Consider the following 27,434-nt stretch of genomic DNA (forward strand, 5'->3'; position numbering starts at 1 on the left):
CCATGGCTGACTGACAGCCGAGCAGCCGGGCGGGAGTTTGTCCAGTCTGTGTGTTTGTTGACATCAGACCTCAACTCACCCACATGTTGGTCTTCATTTCCTGGTTAACAGAACACAACAGAGTTTTTCCTTTTGATGCTCCTTCAGAGAAATTCACTTTTTAATGCATTACATTTATTCTACAGCTTCGACATACAAATATAATGACACACATACAAAATAATGGACTGGGTTGTATTACAATTATAATTAGCACCATTCCAACCAACTCTAACATTAGAATACTACTTAGACAGTAAAGCTTCTATAATAATGATCCTGATGCAGTAATAGTAATATACTGGTGATACAAAGGCATGTTGTCTTTATTCAACAGTAGAGACAGAATTAACTGTGATGGAGTTTTGAGTTTACCAGAGGAACTGCCAGTAAGAATTTATTTCCAAAGTCATGGCTGAATATTTAAGTGATTGTGACAATATAGACGAGGCAACAACTGCAACAACTCACCTCTCCAGGTTACAGACACTTTTCCTTGACAGCGACAAAAGGATCTTATTTTTTAGCAAACAGGTTTGTCTCCATAGGATAACACAGGATTAGATAACAACCTCAGCCTGTAAGTGACTAAATCAAACACTTAACTCTGACAGTCACAGCTGCCCCAAAGGATCACAACTCCAAAGCCTCTGGTAAGTGTCAAACAGCCAAACATGTAAATACAGAGCCCAGGTTTAAAAATACTGGAATTCTCCTTTAAATAGTAATTAAACAGAAACAAAAGTAAACCGTTAATGACAAGCTTTATATAAGCAATACTTTTGTTTATGTATTAACTGTATATATTTTATGAATTTTTGCATCTATGTACAGTTTGCACTTCATACCTCTATCTGTTTATTAGGTTGCCTTTTTATAAATTAATACTTTGACTTTTTCTCATTTTGTCCTTTTCTGCTTTTTGTAACTGAAGCTGATCTGAGTCTTTAAATGTCAAATCAATCAAATCAAAGTGAAAAAGTTAATCCACTGTCAGTCTCCCTCTTTATTAATCGCTGTCAGGATGTATCAGCTCTCTGCATTCTCATTGGTCTTCAGCCTCTGAAGCTCCTCCTCCAGCATGCTTATCCGCTGCAGCAGCTCCTTCCTGTCCTGCTGGGCTCTGAGCTCCGTCTGCTGCTCCACCTCCACGATCTTCCTCTCGTACCACCGCTCCAACTGAGTCGACACCGTCTCAAAGAAACGCTGAGTCACCTGACAGAAAGGCAGCGGCACACTTAGTGTGGAAGAGCCTGGGGTGGGTTTGGATTTTACTTTTTGGGTGAACTTTTCCTTTAAGAATGTAAACCATCTCCAGCCCATCACACCCTCAGACAGAAAGAAGCAGAGTTTACTCTCCAAACAGTCTCTAATGGTGCAGGTAGCTGTCAGTTAGCAGAATTATATGAACAATTATTTTGCTGTTAACTTGTTGACTACAACTTTATTGTCACTGCTAGAACTCATGTTGGTTTAAAATGATCCGTCCTTTAACCCTTAAAGAGAAGAGTGTTGGAACAGGTTTGCTTCACTGACAGGTCCAGTCCAAGTCTGTCAGCGCTTGTTATCCCACCCGTTAGTACACTCACCTCCTTAGCGTGCAGATTGTTCCTCTCCTGGCTGAATGTGGGCTCAGTGGGACGGTCGATGAAAAACTCCAGTGTCCTGGTGCTCTCAGTGTGTGTCCCTGCATGCCTGAGGGCACTCACCAGCTCTCCACAGGGTTTCCTGTATTGTCTGTCACAGCTGTGGTCCTGATGTTGGATCAGTCTGGCTGCCTGCTCGCTGACACTGGACTGGCTGCTGCTGCTTGAGAAGGCCTCTCCACACAGTGACACCACTGCTGATATATGACTGTCCTGCTCTCCCGGGGGCTGCCAGAGGGGGTCAACAGAGCCAAGGAGGAGGCCTGAGTCGTCGTTAGCAGGCAGAGGAAACAGGGCTGTGTTCTCATAGTCATCTGAGAGGAAAGTAGTAACACACAATTAATAGTGAACAATTATCAAGTAACTACAATATACAAATAAGATCGACTCTATAAGATACAAAGTTGTTTTTGTCAAAGAAGCAATCCTGTTTAATGGTTATAAATAACTGTGACTTCTGACTGTTCTTCCACAGCAGATGGACTTCAGTATTTGGTAAGTTGTAATGGAGATGTCACCAACTGTAGTGACTAAACATCACAACTTCAACACAGCTCCTTTAAAAAAACTGAGCAAATCCACCTGCTGAGAAAACCATGAGACACACATGAAACTCTCTGAAAAAGTAAGTCAGCGGACTTTATTTTGTCAAAAACTTTCAGGCTAATTTACAAAAAACTTCCGTCAAACTAAGGGAAAAAGAAATGCTGTTTCTGATTCTGATGACTGAAACCGCCAAAATAAATAAATAATTCACCAAGAATGATCTTAAAAATAAATGTAGCCATTAATTCATTTATAAAATGTGATATAAATTGATATTTATTTATTCATTTTTAGATGTATTTATTTATTAAAGTATAAGTTCTGTATTTTTTTGCAAAATGCAAAAAAAGAGTACAGAAATAAATATGTGAAGAAATGCTTTTAAAAATTAAAAAAAACAAATGGTAAACTATATATATATATATATATATATATATATATATATATATATATATATATATATATATATATATATATATATATATATATATATATATATGGGAATTAAAACAAGGTAAAGTAATACAGAATCAAATTTAAACAGTAATTTCAATTTATGTCACATTTTACAAATTACTAAATTTCTACATTTATCTTAAACAATTATTTTTAGTGCATTTAAGGGCATATTAATTTATTTATTGAGAAATGTATTTACTTTTAATTTGGCAGTTTCAGTCCTCTATCTAGCTTCAAATACAAAAAGGTTTTATTAAAGATGAATATATTGCTTCTACAGTTGTGCCATCCCTTCTTTACTGAATACTTCTGTTGGATCTCATTGGCTGCTTCACTCTCTGCTGTGAAACCATGTCTTTGCTTCAGTCACAGGTCACACTGAGCTGTTTGTGCATCTGTCTTGTATCTGTTCTTGGACATACCTGGTGACCTATCTACTTTCATTTCAAAGTATGTCCTGCGCCCATGCTGCTCCTGCTCTGGGCCTCCCAGACTCTGGGTAGAGTTAGATGGCAGGATGTTGACGTAGGTAGCCAGTGAAGTGCTGCTATCTCCAGATACCACAGACAGCAAGGGGAGTGATTCCAGGTCAGCGTCTGCCACAGACTGCTCCACAGACGGTGAGGGGAGGAGTTTGTAATACTGGGCTTTGGCTGGGATGTGAACGTCCATGTCCTTCAGCTGGGACACACACCACCTCTTCAGTTCATGACTCACTGCTGCCTGCTTGAGATAAGAAACACAGCTGCCGTGTGATCAAACCTAATGAACGCACAGCCGCTATTTCTCTCTTGTATTTGTGGTGTGCTTGTGGCGGTAATGGCAGTAAAATGCTTACAGGCCAGCCCAACCTACATAAAAATATAAACAAAAAACATGTAAAACTAGAGGGGATGCCCAATGTCCGCTACTTGGACAATAAACAAATAAACAAATGCCTCTTCTGGGTGTAACAAACAAATGCCTCCTACAAGCCCCAGGGAAATAAAATGGTAAACTGAAGGTGTATAGGGGCTTGGGTTTCAAGGGGTTCCCAAATAAACAAAGTTTCCTCACTCGAAAGATGTGGGCAGCCAAGAAAACCCAACAGGGCCTAAACAGACCAGAGTTTCTGGCTGGCAATCTAAGGGGAATGAGGTTCTCAATGGGTCAGGGACAGATTCAGACTGAGGGTGAGAGCCACCTGTGTGCCATTCACCACCTCTCTTAAGCCTTTACAAACAGGGTTTCGTCACACTATAGCTGTGTCCCAATTCAGGGGCTGCATCCTTCGAAGGACGCATTTGAAGGCCAATTACGTCACAACGCCTCACGAAGGCTGTCCCAATTCGAAGTTTCCTCCAAATGCACCTCACAAATACAGCCTTCTTTTCCCTCTTTTTGGAGGACGCACCGCTACTATCCTTCGCGGCCTCCCATATCCCAAGATTCTTTGCGCACCCAAAAAGAAGAAAGAAAGAAAGAAAATGGCGACATCAAGTGGTGTAGATCGTCACTTTCGCGGGCCTGGGCAGCAGAAATTGCACCTCACAAATGCAGCCTTCTTTTCCCTCTTTTTGGAGGACGCACCGCTACTATCCTTCGCGGCCTCCCATATCCCAAGATTCTTTGCGCACCCAAAAAGAAGAAAGAAAGAAAGAAAATGGCGACATCAAGTGGTGTAGATCGTCACTTTCGCGGGCCTGGGCAGCAGAAATTGTGACGTAAGGGTAACATCTGGTGACGCAACCAGGAAATGCTCCGAAGGCTAGACCGTCCCATTTAACAACCGTTGACGCAGCCTTCGAAGGTCTCTCTGAAGGACTCGCCTTCGAAGGCCACAAAGGCTGCATCCTTCGAAGGATGCAGCCCCTGAATTGGGACACAACCCATGATTGACTGGGAGGGAAATGCCCCAAGCTGCTTCCACTCTTCAATCAGGAGTCAGTCTCCCACCTGTGCACAGGTGATCTGAATCCCCTGTAATCAGTCCAGAGGCATTTTGGAAAATCAGCCCAAAACAAAGAGAAATAGCAAGTCTCAAACAATTGGACTGCTACATGCTTACTATGAAGTGCAAACAGAATCATTCTGACTTAAATCTCTATTTCTGACATTTTTCTCAGAGTAAACACTTTATTCTCAGAATCATGACTTTCAGGGGGTTGTACCTACATTTCATACAGGAAGCAGCAAGTTGTGTACAAGCTACAATGACTGCTGTTGTCATAAACGTCTCAGGTTATTCCTTCCCAGTTATGAAGATGACACATGTAAACATAACAAAAGTGTTTCCTGCATAGAAAGAAGTCCAGTGTCAGCTGTAGGTTGTAACTGATACCTGTGTCATCAGGGTTTCCTCTCTTCTTTGGGCAACTCTCCGCTCGATCCTGTAAATCATGTTCTTCCTCTCTGTTGCTGCTCTCTCTTGATTCAGCATGTCCAACACTTTAATCTGAACAAGCCACAGTGGAGACAAGTCTGACTTGAAAAAACCTGAATCAAGAAACTTTCTAACAATTTTGGAACTTTCTGGCCTAAAAATTGTCAAACTTTAATTTCAACTGTAATTCAAATGGAGTTCTACTGAGAAATATTTTCATGTATCTGTAGTGCTTGTCAAAGTCACATTTTAGTTATTTATCTGGAGTGATAGTGTTCCTAAACTGATGATCTCCAGCAGGTATGGATTTTTGGTACCAACTGATAATGTTGCTATTGTGTCTAAGTGTGAGGCTTTTTCCCGCAAATATGTCAAAAACGTTTGATCCTCCATTTAAAACATCAAAAATGCACATTAGTGTCATTATAGTTTACCCAAACCAGTAGTTTTACTCAGAAGTACTCATTAGTATCAAACTTTGAAAGCCCAAATTAACTGAGCTGTCAGTCTGAGACACTGAAGGTGTTAAAGTAAGCAGAGAGAATAGAAGCAGACCTGGTGCCTGTTCCTGCGGTCAATTTTGTCCAGCCTACAGTTGACCTCCTCCTGGATGTTCAGGATGTGCATTCTCATCTCCTCCTGCGTGACTTCCAGTTGGCCCTCCAGCCTGTTGAGCAGAGGCTTACAATGACATCCATTGGCTGGTGCCTAAAGAGAATGGTCACAAGTCACAAACACTCAGCAGGACAGTTCCAAGAATTTCTCAAACTTTGCTCCAAGCATTGTGGATTGGGTTCAAGTTCCATGACTATTCTACCCCCCAGGACCTTCAGATTTATAAAGTATAACTACTGCTTTACTAAATATGTTTGTAGTTTTAAAAAAGTCAGTAACCTGTCTTATGTTTCCGTTCTTGTCACGGTACAGTGTGTAAAGCTGGTAGGTTTTTCCGTTCCGAGCAGAACTATCTTCACCATTATCACAGAGCAGGTCCTTCTCAAAGTGGAAGTCGCTCATGCCTTTTCTCCTCAGATCATCACCATTCAAAGCCTGGAAAGGAGAAAAAGAAACACATTGCAAAATGTAGTTGTCACGAGTCCTTCCTGGTCGTACATTCCTTCATTCTGCCAGTTTTTCCCTATTACCAAATCTCTTGTCATGTCAGATTCAGCCACTCACTCCTGCCCTCCTATAACCCCTTTCTTGCCAGTTTCTCCACCTACTTACTCAGCTGTTTTCCATTCGTCCACCAGATTGTTTTTTGCATTGAGCCTTTGCCTGTTTTCCTGGACTTTGAACTTTGCCTGCCCCTTACCTGGTTAAGTTTGCCTTCTTTGTTTGCTTACCTAATGGTCTTGAGCCATGCTTGGGGATTTCTTCCTGTTCTGTGCCATCTTGGTTGAAGTACAATCTGGCCTCTCTACTTCCCATCCAAGAGATCCCTTGTGGTGTACATAATCACCTAGCTCACTGACCGGGAATGGGAGTGGGTAATAACCCAATGGGAAAAGCAGTAACCCATGAAAATAGCTCCATGCTGTGCTCCTTCACCACCGTACTCAATAAGGTTTTTGACAACGCTAAGAGAACGCTCGAGAACTCTTCAGTCTGGTCCAGGGCGGATGGAGGGGAGCCATTCTCCATTGAGTTCCTGACCTTGGTAGAGGAGAGTAAATAGAATGCACTCACATTTTATGATGCCTCTTTAAATGATGTCATTGACAATGTTAAGGACAAGTCAACTGCTCGGTATCCCCCCTCTGACCTGGATTGCTTCATCTTTGCTGTCATTCGAGTCAATGGACTCCCTGAAAAGCCCCGAAAGCTAGACCCCAGGTGTTACTCACTTAAGTCAGCACCTTCCATCTTCAACCACCCTCGTACTTATCCTGGTATACGGTGGTGGTAAGCCGAGCCATCTGGCTCTGGACTCTTGAGTGCTCTCTCTCCGTTCTAGTGTTCATTGATTCTGGAGCTGACTTTAACATCCTGGACTCATTCCTAGCCCTCCAGCTAGGGATTCACCTGTCCAGCTCCCTTGGTGGACATCTTCTACGCTTCATCACCCACAGAACTGTTCTGGTTCATGTCAGATGCCACTATTAGACTCTCACATTCCTGCAACCAACCAACCAGTGATTGTGGGGTTCCCTGGCTCCGAAAACACAACCCACATATTGACAAGGCACAGGGGCCATTCTCCAATGAAGCCACTACTGCCATGCTATTTGTTCGAAGTCTGCTCTGTCCTTTGTGTTGTCTTACTGAGTTTCCTGACCCCCCCTGCCCTCGCATAGACCTGTCAGTCACTGTCGAGGATGTCACGGTATCACCTTCATCGACTGCAAGGAACCTGGGCGTAATCCTCGATGACAGACTATCCTGCGCCCCCAACATAACTGCTGTGGCCCGATCCTGCAGATTTGATCAGCTGGCTGACTGGTACTGCCATCGCTGAGAGCAAACAAAGGTCGCTCAGCGAAGTCACAACTCTTCTCTGTTCTGGTGCCTCAGTGGTGGAACGAACTCCCGACCAATGTCAGGACAGCAGAGTCGCTCGCCAGACTTCACCTCGACCCTGCATAGCATGACTCCCTCCCACCCCCCCAAAAAACGAACAAAAAAACCCAAAACATATACGTACTTGTATGTTCTTACCCTTAGCAAAATAAAATTAAATCATAGCACTTATGTACTTAAGGTATCCTTGATAAATAGCAGCTACTATGCTTAGACGAGGGCTTGAAAATTGTTTCTATTTTACTTACTTTATCAACGGTGATATGTTGTGGTTTCATTCTTGTGACAAAATGTACTTATTGTAAGTCACTTTGGACAAAAGTGTCTGCTAAATGCCCTAAATGTAAATGTAATAAAGGATTATCTTATCTTCTGTAGGGTGCCACCATCTTCACTAAGCAGTATGTTTGGATGCTTACCACCTGGTGTGTATAAGAGAGAGCAACACTGGGTGTTCATCTATGTAGAAAGGTCTTCTCCAGATTCCAGCTGGAGCATGTGCTACACATCAAGTGTGTTCCCTAAACGTTCCTGGAAAATCAATTCTTTGTCACATCTCTAAGGTTTTCCTTCTGGGCTGTATGGTGGCTGCCTGCAATTTGCCATCTTTCACATCAGTTTCATCTGGAACTACAATTTGGTGGCAAACTCCCTTAATGTCATGTAGCAGTGACAGATTTTATACAGAATATAGGTACAAAATAGGGGACCAGTGATTGTCAAAAGAATTAAACCCTTCTGCATATCAAACACACATGATGTTTGTTTATTCAGAGATATATCATCATTATGTGTTTGCAAATTCATTTACATTTACATTTAGGGCATTTAGTAGACGCTTTTGTCCAAAGCAACTTACAATAAGTACAAATTCAAGAATATTAAAGCTTCGACACATACGGAGAACATAGGCTTTGGTACAGGAAGCTGAAAATATCCACTAAACATCAATTATGGGCCAGCTGAGCACACCACTCCTGGTTTCTGTTGTTGACCTACCTGTTCCTTGACTCTCCTCCTCTTGTGATGGCTGTAGGGGCTGCTGATGATGGCTGGGGTCTTGTGGTAATGTTGCTCCTGCTTTTGCTGCTTGTGATGAGCGGCCTTAATGGCAGTTCTGCTCTCCATTTTTTCACTGCTCGGGGTTTCTTCCACCACAGAACTGCTGTCCTGCTCAGGACACAGGCAAGTGGTAGAGCATGAAAACAGCAGTCGATGAAATAATGATAGTAAATGTTCGAATCATTTTTACCTCTGAAATTTGAAAGATTTGACCTAATGTGACTAAAGCCAAGATCAGACTACAGTACACTACAATATGAATCGATTTTAAAATGTGGTTGCATCACACACATAAGGATAAAATTCAAAGATGTTACAGAGAAAAAAAAACCAAAGCAGAAGAAACAAGTCTGGCTGAGAAAACAGTTGGAAACGTGGCCAACATGGGCTGTCTGTGTTCTTCAAGAACTGGAGGTGAGATTTTAACTGTCAGTTTTTATATCTGTCACAGTAGCATGCTAGCTAACGTTAGCCTCACAGGCTTGAAGGTTTATGGCATTGGCTATTGTGGTCCCAGTCGGAAAGCACAGACGTAATCATCCAGATTTTACTCCTGAACATCAGACATGTTTGATTTTATTGGGTTGGTCCTCATGAGTCCGACAGCAGCTCGGGAGGTTTAAGACTGGATCTGTAACATCTCACTAGATAATCTGGGCTGAAAATCTGTACCAACTGACTAAGATCTCAAACCAGATTTCTTCTTCAAATTCCAGGCTGGGTGAATTTAGGATACATCAGCCCCAAACTCCTTTAGTCTGAGCGCAGCTTAACTCAATTGTGAGAATTCTCTCAATAGTTCACGAGACCCTGATAACAACATTGTGTCTGTGTGAGATTTCTTACTTTGTTTGGTACAATCTCTACTCTGGTGACAGACTGCGTCCTGCGCTCAGCTGTCAGTCTCTCTCTTCTTTTCCTTATTGTTCTTCCTCGCATGAAGCGATGCACCTGAAGACAATTACAAAATCTGCTTTGGTTACATAACCCAAGGAAGCTGGGTGTGCTAGCAGCTGTCTGATCAATGCTAACATCGCTACGACAAACTCCTGCAGATTAATTTTAATTCTCTCATTCACATCAGCAGCAGAAACTCAACACATCTTCTGTCAGTAACTGAAAACGTATCCATCATCATCTCATCCATTAACTTACTATCTCTTTTTGTTTCTATATGCAGCACTCAAGGCAGGTTACATTTCCATTGAGTTGATCTACTTGCATGATTGTTGCAATCTTTGGGTTGTATCCTCAAGGTTGAGTGCATTTCTTGCAAGCTGTTTTGAATAACAGCATCAGCTAAATTAATGTAATATTATTACTACGTTTTATGATGTAGTATGTAAAAAAAAATACAAAAGATGTTTGCTAATGCTATCAGAAACTACTATTACATAAATAAAAACATATAATGCATATGATGCTTGCAACTTGCAAAGAGAGAGAGAACCACTGCGTGGAATAAAATCAAGGTTAAGTTCATAATGCAGACACCGACCTGAGGAGCTCTGGCCAGCAGAAGTGCCACATCTTTGTGGTGGTTATCCCTGGCCTTGTCGAGGGCTGTTTTACCTGCCTGGAAGTGAACAAAATCTCATCAACACTAGAAAAAAACATGCATACATTTCACATGACCTATAGCAAAACAGTCATGTAATATTTACCACACACTCCACTGTCAGAACTGTGTTTTAAAGGTCAGATTAGCCATCATGACCTTTTTTATACTATAAGAAATAACTTGGATGTCATCAGGGTTATGTTGAGTTTGAGAGATCTAATGTTAAAGCCGGCATTAGAACCAGGGAGGATCTAAAAACAATACATAATGTTAATGTTATGAGCACCATCGAGAAATAAGGTGATGATTTAAAATGAGACAACAGTTTGATGTTTTGTGATATTGAATTGTGAGCGTGTCAGGACTAAACATTCAGTTTGTACTTGGATGGTGGTTTGGCAGTAACTTACATTGTTTCTGACTGTGCCGTCAGTCCCCGCCTCCAGTAAGAGCTGAACTGTCCTCTTGTGGTTCAGAGCAGCAGCCACATGGAGAGCTGTGTCTCCTACCTACAGACAAACACACACACGTACAGTACAGTGTGTTTGTGTGTCCGGTGAGTGCGCAAAATATGTATATGCATGTATAGTGACAACAAATATAACAAAGAAGTTTCCTATAAAAATAATTATGAATCCATATTTACATCAGTTTAATTGGAGCAGTTCTAACTCCACTCAAACCTAAATACAGCGGTGGAAAACAAAAGTACAGACACTTCGCTCATGTAGCTACTGTAAAAATATAAGTCATTTTTATTTTCTTTAAACAATCTACCACTGAGGTGGGAGCATTTCAGATTATATTAATATTTTTAAATATTGCTTTATACAAACTTTCTAAAAGCAGTTGATATATTTTTTCATTCTAAAGTACCGATCTCTTATTCTGTCTTATTTTCACTTATATCATCATCACAATGATCACCTTGATCAGCTTACACTAAAATGCTGCATACATAGTAATGAGTAGGTGATAAACATTTAAGAATATTTCATATAAAACACATGTACCATTCTGCATAATAAGTACGTTTACTTTTGCTACTTTAATTAAAATTTATTGATTTAGACTCAAACACACTATAAGGACCTTTTCTATACTCATGCCTCTTTATGACCTACATAAGCAAACATGAACATTGGCAAGAACATTGGCTTTTTCTGTGTAGTTATTATAGTTATTTATAATGCCGTCACTGGGTCGCATTCTGACATATCCAGATGGGATAAATTCAAAGGATTTTTGATGAACCGAGGAGTCTCTCAGCCTGAGGAAGAAGCTGCTCTGTAGTCAGGTGGTACAGTGATAAAACAAACGTATCTTTTGTCCACAGGGGCCGCCAGCATCAACAAAAAGTGGAAGCTCCATGTAGTGGCTTTAAAAGTTAAAATGCAGAACAATTTTTTTCCACTGCAGTATTGATACTGCTGCTTAATGCGTACACGAGAGCTCCTGCAGACAGCCACTGACACAAGATGAAATGAAGCACTGAAATATCAAACACACTGAAGAAATATACGCTGTAAGATGCTAGATCCTACTGACATCCTGTACCTGGTTTCTCTCTGTCACAGGGCACAGGGAATTCAGCAGGATCTTCACCAGGGTCAGGTTGTTGTAGCGAGCAGCCACATGTAGACATGTGTCACCCACCTGGAACAACACAGAGTTCTTAGTTAAAGCGGTGTACAAGTGCATTGTGAAACTTTGTTCATGCTGTCATGGTTTCACAGTGACAAAGCAGTGTTTTGATGATCTTTAAATCATTTGTTCTTCTCTGAGGAGAGCTCATTGTGAGGAGATGGAGGACTCACGTTGTTTTTGGTGTCTGGCGTGGATCCTCCGAGCAGCAGCAGACGAGCAGTCTGAGCATGTGCATTCTGACAGGCCAGGTGGAGGGCTGTGTTTCCTGCCTGAAACAACATAATGTAGATTCTGTTGAGTTAATACAACTCTACAGGAGGCTTTCATGGTGAATTACTAGGGAGGGTAGTTGTATAGCATCATCAATAACATGACAATGTAACACCACAACTCACGTCTTTGATGGCATCGAAGTTGTTGAGTGTTTTACTTGGCATGTTATTGGTCCACATTCTTATCACATTATAATTCATACAGTAGTAACTATAAAACATGCATTTTAAAGGAAGATTTCAAAACATTCCATTGAAATGTAAGCCTATATTTACATTTTTATGTTTTAAAACCAGTCCCCAGCTACTTTAGTCATTGAGGAGATTGAGTTGATATGACTGAGTCTGAGATGTAATGGTATGTTGTCATATTGTTAGGGTCTAAGAAATGAAGTCTGGGGTTCCACAACCACAAACAAAAATATTGGCTATGAATCAGACACATAGCATTATGGTATTCTTCTTTGCACTTTTCTTGACAGTGATAATGTTAATCTAATGTTCTTCACCTGTAACTACAAACCAAAGACTATAAGACTGAAAGTTGTGTTCTGTAGTTCTGATCACTAGAAATGTAGAAACACAGTCTGTTGCTGCTAGAGCTTTTATTGATGTTCAGTTGGATACTCTTATATTTGAATAATTTGATCATACTACTACTACCACTACCACCACTACTACTACTACTACTACTACTACTACTAATAATAATAATAATAGAGTTATTATCCTACCTTGTTCCTGATGTGGAGATCAGCTCCTGCCTTGACCAGCAGTTTGACACAGTGAGAGAAACCATGCCAAGATACCTCATGCAGTGCAGTGTTTCCATCCTTAAACAGATATTGGACACAGTTATTCCATCACTAATAAAACTTTATCAGCATAAATGAACTTTCCTGTAGGTGTGTCTGACATGTACAGTGTGTCCGCCACTCACTCTGTCCTGCAGGTCCACAGCACAGCCTCCCTGAATCAGAGCAGCCACGGCATCACTGTTCCCCACCATGGCAGCTCGGTGCAGGGTCGTCTGGTGACCGGGGCCCAGGCATGATGCTGAAGGCACATGGACCATTGCCTGCTCACTCATCACTCCTGACACACACATTCATGCACATAGGATTACATACCCCTTCAGTATACTGTATGTGTGCATGCATGAACAGATAACAGATAAAGTAACACAAACAACAATGAACACCTCTGTTAGTGTGATGCTGTCAGTAATATCATCCTATTCCTGCCCATCTTCAGATGACTGACTTCATACAGTGACTTAGTGATACAGGACAATACAGCAGGACAATGATGTCAGGTCAGTCACCTGACTTCAATCCCACTATGTTTTTTTAACATGAGACTGAGACTGGTCCAGCAGCAACAGCAGCAGCAGCAGGCAGCTGTTGTCAGTGAACGTCTGATGGACCCTCTGTTGAATTGTCTGCTGTTCTGTGCTGAGCAGGACACTTCCTGCTCAGCACAGAACAGCAGACCAATTCAATTCATAATTCCAATTCAAATCAGGAAAGTGCAGAGCCTGCTGTTGTTTCTTTGTACATTTTCCACTGTGTATGATGTGGATGAATAAATAAGTCCATACTAACACTATACTGTAATTACCACCTGTGTAGGTATATTCATTTGCAGAATTGAAAGAACAAATGTCAGATATTATAAGTCACATGTGCCCCTCATTGCATGTTGTTGGCTCACTCACTAAACACCACTGACCTGAATTCTTACACTCACTGTCCTCCTCCGGTAATGTTAAGCATCTGACCCAAATGACAAAGGATTTCATGTCAATGCTGCAGTATTTGAGCTCAGATTATGTTCTATGCAAGGATCAAGCCTTAATCTCTGTTGGCGATTATAAAGAGTCTTGAACCCAAAGCATGTGTACATACAACACTGAACACTTGGGCTCATCAATAGCTCCTACTCTGTTCTCTTCACTAATCTCAACACATTCTTATCCCATGCAGTGAAGGCTGGGTCTCTGTATACGTAATTACACTGTATGAAATCCTCTGTTTCATCATGTTTTCTTGTCTGTGTGACAGATTGTTACAGACCTGGGATTTGTATTTACCACAGTGGTGTTCAGAAACTCTGAACTCAGGAACTGTGGGGGGCTCCAAAAAACACAAAATGCCAATTTCTACATGATGTTGTTTTAACTTCTGGATCCAGTGTGGTGCGTGCAGAGCTGGACTGAACATGGTGTGGTGTGCTCATGGTCCTTTGGAATTAGTTCAAGGAGGGTTGGACACCAACCTGAGCTTTCCTCCACCAACACCATCAGGTCTGACTTCACCCCTTACTAAAACTGTTGTGCACAGTAAAGTATGTTTTATTTATATATTTTTTGCTTTTACAGTTTTGAAGTACTTGTACCTAACTTAAGAAGGTTATTTAATTCCCTGCCACATTATAGGCTATTTAAACTCCACTACATTTCTGAGCTATTCTACCTTTATCTACCTTTATCTACTAGATTTGTGCATAGAACTTTGTTCTCCTTTTCTTTCCTAACACATTGATCATCTAATAACCCCTCAGATTGATCTTGTGACTCTAATGAGGCGCCTGAGCTGTAGGTTGGAAACCAGACTAAACTAGCTAATTGTATATTTCAAACTTGCTCCACCTCAAGCAGCTATGACAGTACACAATGCTGCTAACACGTTGATGCATCATTAAAGTCAGAGAATCATGCACAGACAGGTCTGACAAACTGTTACACACCTGGGATTTGTATTGACCACAGTGGTGTTGCACTCAGACACTGTGGGGGGCGTCACATCACACAAAATGACAATTTCTACATAATGTTGCTTTAAGTGTCAAAAGTACACGTAAAAATAAATTATATATATATATAGATATACATATATATGTATGTATGTAAATCAATTTGAAAATGATGCATCATGTAATCAGCAAAGCAACTAGTAACTAAAGTTATCAAATAAATGTAGTGGAATAAAAAGTACAATATGTGCATCCAAATGTTGTGTAATACTCAAGTAGTAGGTACAAGTACCTCAAAATTGTACTTAAATACAGGACTTGAGTACATTTCCTTAGTTGCCTTCATCACTTGTATTTGCTGCTGTCAAAAATACTTTTTCAATGCATTTATTGGTATTTCAAAGAGGCTGGCTCTTTTTAAAATGTTTGTTCAATTTCAAGTTCTCACAGAAAAAAGTGCATTGTCTAGTTCCAGTTTACCTTATCGGCACAGAGCATGCACGCTTCAGTGACTCCCGGTTGTAGAAGAAAGGAGCATCCAAGCAAAATCCAAACAAGCCTTTCAACGGGTTGGTAGCTGTGTGTGTGATGTGTAAGAGGATGATGATGCTGCAACAACAGCAGGCTGGCTACTCAGTGTGTGAAGACGTGCAGAGAGGACGCCAGCTGTTGTAGTGCATTACAGCTTAGAGCGAGCGAGCGAGCGAGAGAGAGAGAGAGAGAGAGAAAGAGTGAGAGAGAGAGAGAGAGAGAGAGAGAGAGAGAGAGAGAATGGCAGGAGTACATACTGTATATCTACAGTATTACCTTTCACCCTCCATCTGCATGTGCACACGCTCATGGACAAACGTTTAATCTTGTTTATGATCAGTTGATCTGTGATGTGAGATTACAATAAAGTGACTTCCAGCTCCTTTGGGGAACCATGTGCTTTAAATCACTGTTATACACACAAACACACACACACACACACACACACACACACACACACACAGGCCTGCAGTCTTTGGTGAATGGTTGTGGATCAGGATCAGGACACACTAACATAAATGAACAACTTGATAGTTAATGAATCATTAATAAGTCATTCCTGAATAAGTGTGTTTTGAGGAACATATAGTTATTAATGATGAGTCACTGTAGAGCAGATAATAATACATTAATGAATCATTAGGTAATGATTTGTTCATAAATATCTGTGAATCAGTAACATACTGACCTCTTTCTTTATGAGTTGTTCTTCTATCAACCAGCAGCTGTGTGGCATGAACTACTGCCGACTAATTCATTTCTGATTACTGGATCATTAGTTATTCTTTTAGTGAATTGTAAGTAAAGTGAAATATCATAATGAGTAGTTACCACCACCCCCCAACAGGAACCAGGAGAAACACAATTTCATCCTCATGTATAATGTGCTGCACTGTATATAGATAGATGACAGTAAAGTCTCTCTTATCTCTTTTGGCTGAACCGACCTGACTGACTGATGCTGATGGTGCCTCTGCTGCACTCATTGATCCTGGTTCAGGCTTATTCAAGACTTCAAGGATTTATGCCTTTATGAAACACCTCACTGTATAACCCACTGATGCGTTGTGGTACAAGTCCCAGCTCCTGGCAATGATTGAAAAATTTTAAAAAATGAGCAGAGGTTTTTTGCTGTTTCAAGCTTTTCATTCATTCATGAACCAACCACAACCTCCATTACAAATTTGACAAAATGAAACAGGGAACATTTAGGGATTGCTTTAGATTAGTTTTAATCACACATGAACACTAACATGTGACAAAGCTGTGGGAGAGAGGACAGAAACCCAGCTGGGTGACAGTTAAAGCCCCAATCTGTATTTTGTTTTTTCGCAAAGTACACTTGAGGTCATTCACAGCAATAACTGTATCATAATTCAAAATAAAGGGTTGTTTAGCCCAACATTTACAGAAAACACTGATGGAAACACATCTTTAATGGCATCAAAAAACTAGCATCCATGCCTGCATGCCTGTCAATCAATCTGTGAAAGGAAGCGGGTCCAATGTTAAATTTGGATTGATGTGTTGGAATAAAAACAAATCCATTCTTTCTATTTAAATTCATCAGATCATCAGAGACCAAAGTCTTCCACATACAGACCATGTTACAAATGGGAACTAGCTTAAGAAGTGGAGGGCTTAGCTTATGCATTATAGTTTTGGTAGATTATAGAGTGTTTCTTGCACTTAGTATTGCATTTATATAATGCACATATCACTGTGCACCACTGCCTGTGGAGAGAACGTAGGCCTGCATACAATATTACCTGACTGATATTGGTATCTCAACATTAGAAGATAACAAAGTGGAGTTCTTGAGATAAATGTGTTTTTTTTTCATACAGGCAGCTGTCAAACCCTTCAGAGATACTGCTGCTGTAACAGACTCTGTTCTGGTGCTACTGCTACCTGTCTGTTAACAGTGTTGTGATTGGCTGTTGAAGCTGTTTCTCTGTACACATACCAAAAAAGCATGTTCATGGGTCCACAGGCTCATTTTTGTTCATATAATCATATACATACATAACATAATGATATAGAGTACAAAGTATAATCATATAAAGTGCATGCAAATATATAATATGATTCAATATATAGTGTGTAAAATGTAAGGTGTGGTCAGCCGTTCTAATTCTTCCATACACTTTTTGTCAGTTTCATCAAGTATCTCGTCACAGTACGCTGGCTGAAGTCAGGCCTTACAGGAGAATTATAAACAGGATATGAAGCTGTGTCCGAGGTCATTCCTTATTTGCTACATTGTTCACTATATTTCATGTTTTTTGTGCACTCCAAAGAATATCAAAATCAGTAACATCAGTTGTTGGACTGTTTTTTTTTTTTTGTTTGTTTTCATAAATCCTTTTCTTCAACAGCAGTTTTCAACAATGATCTGTTTTTGCAAATGAACTAATTTACTTTTGGCTGTTTAATGACAAGTCTTAAACCTCAAACCTCAGTGTGGACACTAAATAGTGCCCTCAAACATGTACTGTCCGTAGCATGCACACTACACCACATGTATGGTACTCACAGTAAAACCTGCTGTTTACAGTGTATATCTTAAACTGTTGAATGTTTTTCTTTCTACAGTTTCAGATTCCCTGCTCATTTTCTAACCAAACTATAGCAGTGCTTCAGCAATGTGATGACCAAAATATTCTGGATCATAGAAGTCTTGTTCCTCTGATGTAGTCTTTATCGCCCACTGGTCCCACTCCCCCTCTGTGTTTCTCTCTGTCAGCTGTAGATCAACTCTCTGAGACCGAAGAAACCTCTTGTCTACAATGAAAATTGCAATCACAATTAGGATACAATGGCAATTTTCACTCTCTTTGTTTTCAGGCAGAGAGAGTACAGAGAGGCCTCATGTGAGGCTGTTGGTTTTACATGTAGGCCTCTGTTTGTTTGACCATGTGGTGAGGTCCCAACAATAAACTTTGTGAAACACTATCTACAACTACAACACATTCTTCATTATTTGGGCCTTCCAGTAAATTCAGCATATGTTCTACATGAAGTACGGGTTCATTTTCATATAGAGCAGGAAGTGACATCTGCTCACAAGTGGTCCCTCTGATGCCAGGTGTGAACTTACAGACTTAGAGCCGTCCCCTTGTGATCAGATCACTCAGGACAGATAGTAGTGTTAGGTATAAATTAATAAATCTTACCACATTGAAGCAGAATAATTATTCCACATGATATGAGAGTGGTTGCACAAATAATGCAGCAGAGTCCAAGGATTAGTGCCAGGTTTTTCCAGAGGACACTTAAAGCATTAAGAAGGTGTCTGCCATCTAGAGTATTTCCATCTGCAATGACAGAAGATCCTGAGAATCATTTCTGATCTCCATTCATCACATTTATAAAATGCAAAACTGAAAATAGGAAAGGCCCAACAGTGAAACGGTTTAGGGTTAGGGTTAGAGAGTGTCCCATTATTTCCTATTAATGGGACACTCTCTGCTCTCTCTCCTTCAGGCCTGCAGCCTTATTCTAAAATTGTTTAAATTATTTTTTTCCTCATCAATCTACACTCAGTACACTGTAATGACAAAGTGGAAACAGATTTGTTTAAAATGAAAAACTGTCATATCACATTGACATCAGTATTCAGACCCTTTACTCAGTACTTGAAGTTGAAGCATGTTTGGCATCAAACCTGACAGAGCTGGAGATCATCTCCAGCTCTGTCAGGTTTCTCCAGAGATGTTCGATTGGGTTCAAGTCAGGGCTCTGGCTGGGCCTCTCAAGGACATTCGCAGAGTCCCTAAGCCACTCCTGCGTTGTCTTGGCCGTGTGCTGAGGGTCATTATCCTGTTGGAAGGTGAACCTCGAGTGCTCTGGACCAGGTTTTCAATCAGGATATCTCTGTACTTTGCTCCGTTCAGCTTTCCCTCAACCCTGACCAGTGACCCAGTCCCTGCTCTTGAAAAACACCCCCAAAGCATGATGCTGACACCACCATGCCTCACCGTTGGGATGGTATTGGGCAGCTGATGAGCTGTGCCTGGTTGTTTCTCACAGTCTAAGCTCTTTAGGTGCTTTTTTGCAAACTCCAAGCAGGCTTTCATGTGTCTTTCACTGAGGAGAGGCTTCGGTCTGGCCACTCTGCCTTAAAGCCCAGATCTGTGGAGTGTTGCAGTGATGGTTGTCCTTCTGGAAGTTTCTCCCATCTCCACACAGGAACTCTGGAGCTCAGAGCCAGTGTGACCATTGGGTTCTTGGTCATCGTCTTACCAAGGCACTTCTCCCCTGATTGCTCAGATGGCTGGGCAGCCAGCTATAGGAAGAGTCCTGGTTGTTCCAGACTTCTTCCATTTTATAATTATGGAGGTCACTGTGCTCTTTGGGACCTTCAATGCAGCGAAACTTCTTTTGTAGCCTTCCCCAGATCTGTGCCTCGACACAATCCTGTCTCTGAGCTCTGCAGGCAGTTCCTTCAACCTGCTTGGTTTTTGCTCTGATATGCATTGTCAGCTGTGAGACCTTATATAGACAGGTGTGTGCCTTTCTAAATCATGTCCAATCAATTGAGTTTACAACAGGTGGACTCCAGTCAAGGTGGAGAAACATCTCAAAGATGATCAAGAGAAAAGAGCTAAATTTCAAGTGTCATAGCAAAGGGTCTGAATACTGATGTCAATGTGATAATTCTGTTTTTCCTTTTTAATAAATTAGCAAAAATGTCTAAAATTCTGTTTCAACGTTGTCATCATGGTGTACTGAGTGTAGATTGATGAGGAGGAAAATAATTTAAACAATTTTAGCATTAGGCTGCAACATAACAAAGTGTGAAAAAAGTGAAGGGGTCTGAATACTTTCTGAATGCACTGTAATTCAGAAGTAACAACATGAAGTTATTTTCTTCTTGGTCAGGCAGCAGGGTTTGGATTACAGTATATTGAGAGAGGGACAGAATATTAGAAACACTGATTCAACAGGTTATGTTGAATTGTACACGTATATCTTAGTTAATTAACCAAATATAAACATGCAAGTTTTCAAAAGGTCTCACCCCAAAAGACAGTGATGTTGTGACCTCCTGTTTGTACTCCACAGCCGTAGACATTAGTGCTTTGGCTGAGGGAGATGCCAGCTGTCAGTCTGAGGATCATAGATCCATCTTCAGAAGGCACTGGTCCGGTTACGGAGCTCCAACTTGTTTGGGAAGCCCCATCTCCAATCAGATGCACTGAGCTCACTGATTTGTCAGTAGTTGTCACGTGACACATCAGCAGTGCCTGGTCTGTTTTAACATCTGGCTTGGCGAAGACACGTACCTCTGCAGAGAAATAAAGTAAAAGATCAGGGTTAGGGTCAAAGGATCTGCTATGAGCAACTACCTCACTGTGTGCTGCTCTCACTTTGCTTCTGACATCCAACACACAGAATTCCCATGACCACTGTGGAACCCACAGTGGTCATGGGAACATACACAAGTCTGACAGTTCATGCCTGACTGTAAACAGTCGAGTGACCACAACAACAATCTTTTTACCAAGAGTTTTTCTGGAGATTTCAAATGCATCCCACGGTCTTCATCAGCAGGTAGTATTTACTTAGTTGTCAGATAGTTCAGGTGTCCTCGGACACAAGAGCTGCCGAGCATGCGGCAGATTGTGCTTCTTTAAAAGATGTCAGTGGAGAGTTTGAATATATTTTTAATAACAGGGTCAAGTTTAAGGAAGAAAAAAAACTGGTTGTGCATGTGGATGAGCGACCAAAGCATGTACTGGTGCAACCAACTGAGAAGGTTGTCTTAATATGAATGGACATGTCAGGAAAATGCTTTGGACATACTTTTGTCACAGTCTGCACTGACAGTATTTTTCCACTCGCCTCACCTCTCCTCCTACCTGCCAGCCAACCACACCCATCTCATTGCCTGACTCACCTCACCTAGACTCTCAGCTGCAGCTCGTCTGCAATCAGCCAGTATAAAGGCTCCTCCGGCTCACTCACTGATTGCCAGATTGTTTTTTGCCTTCATGACAGACTAAGCTATTTCTTTAACTGCAACAACTTCATGAGCTAAAGAACACTATAACAAGTTGTGATGTGATGAATGTGTGTGTGTGTGCGTGTGTGCGCACATGTGCCTGCATGCTGGTGTTTTATCTGGTGGGTATTCATAGCCTACTGCTCCAGCTCTCACCTGTTTTATGGTGTGTTGATCTCAGTTTAATTCTCTGCAGAGTCAGTGGACATTGTTCTCTGATGAAGTGACTAAAGGCATGATTCCGAGCAATATTGTTGTTCCACTGATGTTGAACTTGTAGTGCAGAGGGAGACAGGGATGTCCATGTCTTCGATACAGGGTCAAATCTTATGAAGTCTATTCCATTCACTGCCCAGGCGTCAAAAGAAGCGATCACCCCATTGGCTGACTGGGTGCATCCACGCCGCCGTTGTAGTAAACAATCTATAAATTAAGAAACTGTTAAATCAACGGATAATTCTCTATAATCAAGGGGTTAACGAAAAACATATATTCCATGTGATAAAATGTATATGTTGTACATGTGTATACACCAATCAGCCACAACATTAAACCACTGACAGGAGACGTGAATAACATTGATCATCTCATCACAATGCAATGTTCTGCTGGGAAACCTTGGGTGCTGGCATTCATGTGAATGCCACTTGACACGCACAACCCATCCAAACACTGTTGTGGACCAAGTACACCCCCTCATCACAACAACACTACCCGATGGCAGTGGCCCCCCAGCAGGACAATGTGCCCTGACACCCAAGATGTTGACCGGGCCTCCAAATTCCCCAGATCCCAATTTGATTGAACATATGTAAGACGTGCTGGAGCAGGTCTGATCCATGGAGGCCCCACCCCCCAACATACAGGACCCAGAGGATCCACTATAAAACGCCCTGGTGCCAGACACCACAGGACACCCTCAGAGGTCTTAAGTCCATGTCTTGACAGGTCAGAGCTGTTTTGGCTGCACAAGGGGAACCTTCACAATATTAGGCAGGTGGTCATAATGTTATGCCTGATCGGTGTATGTTTGTGTGAAAACATATATTCTTTAAAAATAATTTAAAATGTGTGTAAAAGCACAGAATAATAATCATATATTAATAATCAAATGTTAAATAATAATCATGTCTCGTGTGAGAAAGTCTTGTTTGTATGAGAGATCTTAAAACATTTCTAAAAAATATCATGTAAACAGACCTGGAAATAAAGGAATGAGACCCAATACCTCTTTTCCACTGGTCAATAATCCCACTCAAACCCATTAAGATCAGCTTTTTGTGCAATGTGAATGTATAAACTCTGTATTTACACCCGGGTCAGTTGACTCTGCAGTAGACACGGGTTTTTATCAGCTCGGCTCGGCTTTGATCTAAACGTAAGACCCGGGTGAACGTGCTAAATTCTGCTGAGTGAAGCGATGACAATTATCAACATCTGGTGGTGGCGTTTAAATAAAGAAGAGATTTGGGTTCCATCTATCCGAGAACGTTTTATTACTGGACTACCTGCCTGTTTTGTCCTTGTATGATTAACTGTCTTTTTATATTATTATTACTATTGTTATTTTTCTTTTCACCTTCTCTTTATCCCTATATAAAAAATTCAAAATAAAAAAAACTGCGTAGGCAGCATTGGGCCCTTTTGATTGGGCTCCTCCAGGACCCCAATATGTTGGTACGTCTAAAAAGTCATCAGTCATCAGGAATCAAACATTTGAACAATAAAACAAAGTTCCTGTAAGATATGACATAAAGTCTGAGGGACCTCAGTCAGTAGCCTACGATGAAGATTAACATGGCACATGTTAAAAACTTACACACAGTACAGTTGATGGATGGTGGGATCTCATGGACAGCATCTATTATATTAGATCTTGCTTCACCACAGTATTCAGGCAAGTTTGCTGATTCCAGAGCAGGTTTGAGCTCCTCTCTTGTGGTCGAGCTGTCACAGTAAGAGATGGGAACTCCATTAAATACAGTTAGTTGCTCAAATTGAGGTCGATCTCCAGGCTGCACACGTCCTGTTGACAAGAACTCAAGAGAATGGGAACCTGGAAAAAAAGAAGAAATTGGATGGGTCAAATTTTTATCACAGTTTCTGATAAAAATTCATAGTCAGATTTAGGATTGCATTGAATTTGTTTGGAAACAAAGACACTACAACAAGTTCATTCCTCTGTACAGCTGCCATGACACATGTTCCCGTCTGAAGTCGTATAATATAATATATAATCTGCACCATGACATTTTTGTTTGCATGTCATTGTCAAGAAATCAGGGTCAATGCAGAAAAACAAGAATAACCAAGTTACCTTAGCACATGTAAACACACAGTTGACACTTGCATTAACAGATAAAGTGCTGCACCTGCTCTATGACATGAAAATATAAGTATATAACAACCACTTTCCCAACCAGAATTCAAGTTATAGCAGCAATAGTAAAGCCAAGATGTCAGCTCATGTAGATCAACACATAGCTGCCTTGAACGTTTGTTGTTTTTCTTTAATACTAAAGCATGTAGTACAGTAATACTTTCTCTCACATTTGACTGAGGTTTAATATAAAAATAACAGCAGCAAATTTGCATCATTAGTGATCATCAAGATAAAACTGCTGTTTCTTTTTTTAAAGAATATTTGTAGGTTGATGTAGTTTTTCTTATTCTTTGCATGTAGAATCACCATCTGCAAAGTAACAAGAAAGAACTAGAATGACTAGTAGAGTGGATACCAAAGCCCAACAGTCCAACAGTTAATGCAACCAATCCCTATTGTCTCAGCTGCACATTGGTGGTAGTTGCAGGTTTTTATCCCAGTTGTTGTTCTGTACTCACTCAGAGAGACCAGCCACCTAAAGGTGCCTGATCTTTTCATCATGAATTATACCCTGGGAATTTTAGTAAGAAACTTGATTCTTAAGATTCGTACCCAACTCGTCAAACACCGATGCTTTGTGACTGAAGGTCGGGTCAGCTGCCATCCGAAAATGTCACTATTTATTTAACTTTTTTTTACCAACAGGAGCATTAAAGAAAATGTCATGCATCCGTCCATTTATCCAGATCTGAGTCCATCCTCAATCTAAGTTAGATGGAAATCCGTTTAGTAGTTTTTGCATAAACCCACCAACAAATGGAGGGTGAGAACATAACCTCCTTAATGGAGGTAGTAACCTGTAAGTGTTCAACAATACGTTCTGGGCTCTGCTGCTACAGTTAAAAATCAGCAGTAGCACTAATAAAATGTAACTTACCACATTCATCCACTGACAGCAAAAAATATTGGATTAAAAGTGTAATCCACATTATTTTCATTTTATGGCACCATTAGGAGGCTGCAGTGTCGATCCTCTCACTCGTTTAAAAACAGTCCTCAGTCCTCTAAATGTAGAACGCATGTGAACGTTAGGGTTAAGCCACTATTGTAACAGTCTGTCCACCTGCCCAACACTCTAGTTCAAAGCAGGATGACAGTCTTTAAAACCAGCTGAGGAAAAGGTTTCAGGTAAATACCAAAGAGAGAGACTGATGTTTTTACAGAACCCGGTCTCCACCCGGATCACTGGACGAGCACACGATAACGGTGACGATAACTGTTATCATCACCAACTGGCTGCTGCTGTTTACATTCCCGCTGATGCAAATGTAAGAAATGCACTTCACAGTTATTTCCTGGAAGTTTATGTGTTTATGACATATACATGTATATTTATAGCCTAAATCACTGTATACTGTATATGTTCTGTGTTAGTGTAGCATGAAGGAGTTACTAACTTTCATTGTATGATGACAAATAAATCACCTTTACACTCAAGTGAAGTGCACCTAACCATTAACAGAGCGCTGACACACCTACTAGCTTGGCAGGAATTCATAAAAGGAATGAACCAAAAGATTCTTAGATAGCATATGTGCACGTCTGCCGACACACTGTAAACCCTTTTGCTACTTTATACTTACGCTACATTAAAAGGACAAATATTGTACCTTTGACTCCACAGCTGTTGTAAGTTACTCTGCAGGTTAAGATTTGACATTGTACAAATATGATGTGTTGCTACAGATGAACGTAGCAGCAGTACCGTGCAGTAGTCTGAATAGTGTCATTGTCCTGTCATGTTTATCTTCTTTCACTTGTGTTTTGTGGGTTTGGTGTTGTGTTTCAGCTCCTCTCACCTCATGTGCTCCTCTCCAGTCTGCTCATGTTGGTGCTCATGTTGACATGACATGTCTCACTGTGTTAATACTTAAGTCATACCTATAATATTGTTGCAATCCTTCACTTTAATGCATTTTTAAATAAAATCCTTTATGTTTGTATCGCAGTCTCAATCCCCACTTCTGTGTATCTAGTGCTCCTCTGATGTAGATGGATCAGACTCTGATTTATATTTTCTATCTCATTATGTAAAATATGTTAATGTATGTTATAGTTTTGTACAGTGGCGTTGTGGTCTCTAGTGCCTATTGTTGTTGACTTTTTGATGTGTGTTTATGCTGGGGAATGTGACCTTACTGCAGTCTCTGTTAATCAGCACCTGAACATTTAAAGAAACACCTGCTGCAATCAAGCAATCAGGAAATCTGATAAAACAGCATGTGAAACACCTAGAGGCCTCATTGTTGATTAGGAAGGTGTGGCTGGAATATTGATTTTTGTTTCAGGAAACCTGGAGTTCCTATGAGCGTATCTGTGGACCTACAGGAGCTCTTGTGTTTTCATCAGGCAGGCTGAGCCCTCCTAAAGGTGTGACCCTAGAGCCGGCCCTGCTCTGACCCCGACACACTGGACAGCCAACATGCGTCCCAGCATTGAAGTGATGTGGAGGAGAAAAATAGCCAGTTATCTCCTGTTTGCAGACCTCTGAAGAGTCAGTGGATGTTTTCTGTAACAGCCTGGCTCTGTAGTATTCATTCAGCCTGTCTGTCATATTCATTTGGCTGCTTCCAGAGACCCACCAGGACCAGCCTCACTCCTCCACCCCTCCCAGTGCGGCTGCAGAGGGGGTGAGAGTTCACCAGCATGGCTCTCATGGATCAGGTGACAATGTAGGAAAGTTAGACAGTACAAGGCAGAGGCAGCGTCAGTGGAGCAGAGGGAAGCAGCATGACGACTGAGACAGTGTGTGCGCTGAGCCGGCAGGAGGAGGAGGAGGAGGAGGAGGACACGGCTCTGGGATATTACGACGACGAAGACGACCTGGAGGCGTTTTCAGACGCAGGACTGGGCTGTGAGGACGGAGGTAGGAGGGTATTTCTTGTGCTTAGGAAGGTCACAGAGCAGCACAGAGTGGTACACTGGGCTCAGTGTGTCAGGGCTCCTGCAGCTGCTCCCTCTAAAATAAGATTCCCTCTGCGTCACTGGAGCACTCAGTGGACGTCACTTTGTCAAGTTACAACTGCGGTGGAGTAACGGAGTACAGTCACTACAAGTTGTAATGGTACGACTACGTTACTACACACAAACAGAGACATTAAACTGCGGCCATGTTTCTAGACTATAACCTGCAATCTGGCTGCTATAATAAGTGTAATGTTACTAATAATAGGTCACTACTTTAAGTTTCCTGCAGAGTAACAGTTGAAATCTATGAGGGCTGGAAGTTACGACATTTAACTGACACATGGTTACTGAAATGTGTGTGAATGGAAAAATGTAGCGCTGAAAACACCATGTATCATATCCTGTCTTACATTCATCACTCACAACACAGACATGCTATTTATCATTTAAGGGAAGTGGCCTCCAGAAAATAATTAAGAAATGTGGAGGTGATGAAAATGAATTAATAATGAAAGTGATTAAATGTGTGTTGAAACATGGAGTGATGGATGATTTACTGAACATTTGATTTCACACAGTTTTGCTCTGATTACTTCTGAGTGATGCTCACTCAGAGTAAAGCCTTATTGAGGATCCCACTGGTAGACCTGCCCTATTCTGCCTCTGATTGGTTGCCTTTGTTAGGCTGGAGCTGTTAGGCTTTACAGCCCGGAAACAGTGCAGTTCTGTGGTCGGTGT

The 27,434-nt window shown here is 41.1% G+C and overlaps 2 protein-coding genes across 2 annotated transcripts in view; one reads left to right on the top strand and one right to left on the bottom strand.

The window, feature by feature from the left end:
- Positions 1-1,068: 1,068 nt before the first annotated feature.
- Positions 1,069-19,478, bottom strand: ankrd6a (ankyrin repeat domain 6a). The gene is made up of 16 exons (XM_073465761.1): positions 19,380-19,478; positions 19,038-19,221; positions 13,055-13,209; positions 12,849-12,947; positions 12,013-12,111; positions 11,753-11,851; positions 10,606-10,704; positions 10,133-10,210; positions 9,481-9,585; positions 8,572-8,742; positions 5,947-6,102; positions 5,608-5,760; positions 5,011-5,124; positions 3,113-3,413; positions 1,629-1,999; positions 1,069-1,254 (listed from the first exon to the last, which is right to left on the bottom strand). The coding sequence occupies exons 1-16, from the start codon at positions 19,476-19,478 to the stop codon at positions 1,069-1,071; spliced, it is 2,469 nt and encodes an 822-aa protein (XP_073321862.1).
- Positions 19,479-26,519: 7,041 nt separating this feature from the next.
- Positions 26,520-27,434, top strand: part of rragd (ras-related GTP binding D) — a 32,338-nt gene continuing 31,423 nt past the window's right edge. The window contains exon 1 of the mRNA XM_073467068.1: positions 26,520-26,656. Within this exon, the coding sequence (XP_073323169.1) occupies positions 26,520-26,656 (137 nt within the window). The remainder of the gene's footprint in view (positions 26,657-27,434) is intronic.

This window comes from Pagrus major, chromosome 5 (genome assembly GCF_040436345.1).
Source record: "Pagrus major chromosome 5, Pma_NU_1.0".
NCBI lineage: Eukaryota > Metazoa > Chordata > Actinopteri > Spariformes > Sparidae > Pagrus > Pagrus major.

Bases quoted from the DNA above. Each gene is read 5' to 3' on its own strand.
- ankrd6a (XM_073465761.1), bottom strand. From the start codon at position 19,478: ATGAAAGCCTGCTTGGAGTTTGCAAAAAAGCACCTAAAGAGCTTAGAC. The intron at 12,112-12,848 runs GTAGGATAATAA...ATGTTGTTTCAG, and splicing joins ATCTCCACATCAGGAACAAG to GCAGGAAACACAGCCCTCCA. The intron at 6,103-8,571 runs GTAGGTCAACAA...TCTCCTTTCCAG, and splicing joins GGAGGAGAGTCAAGGAACAG to GCTTTGAATGGTGATGATCT.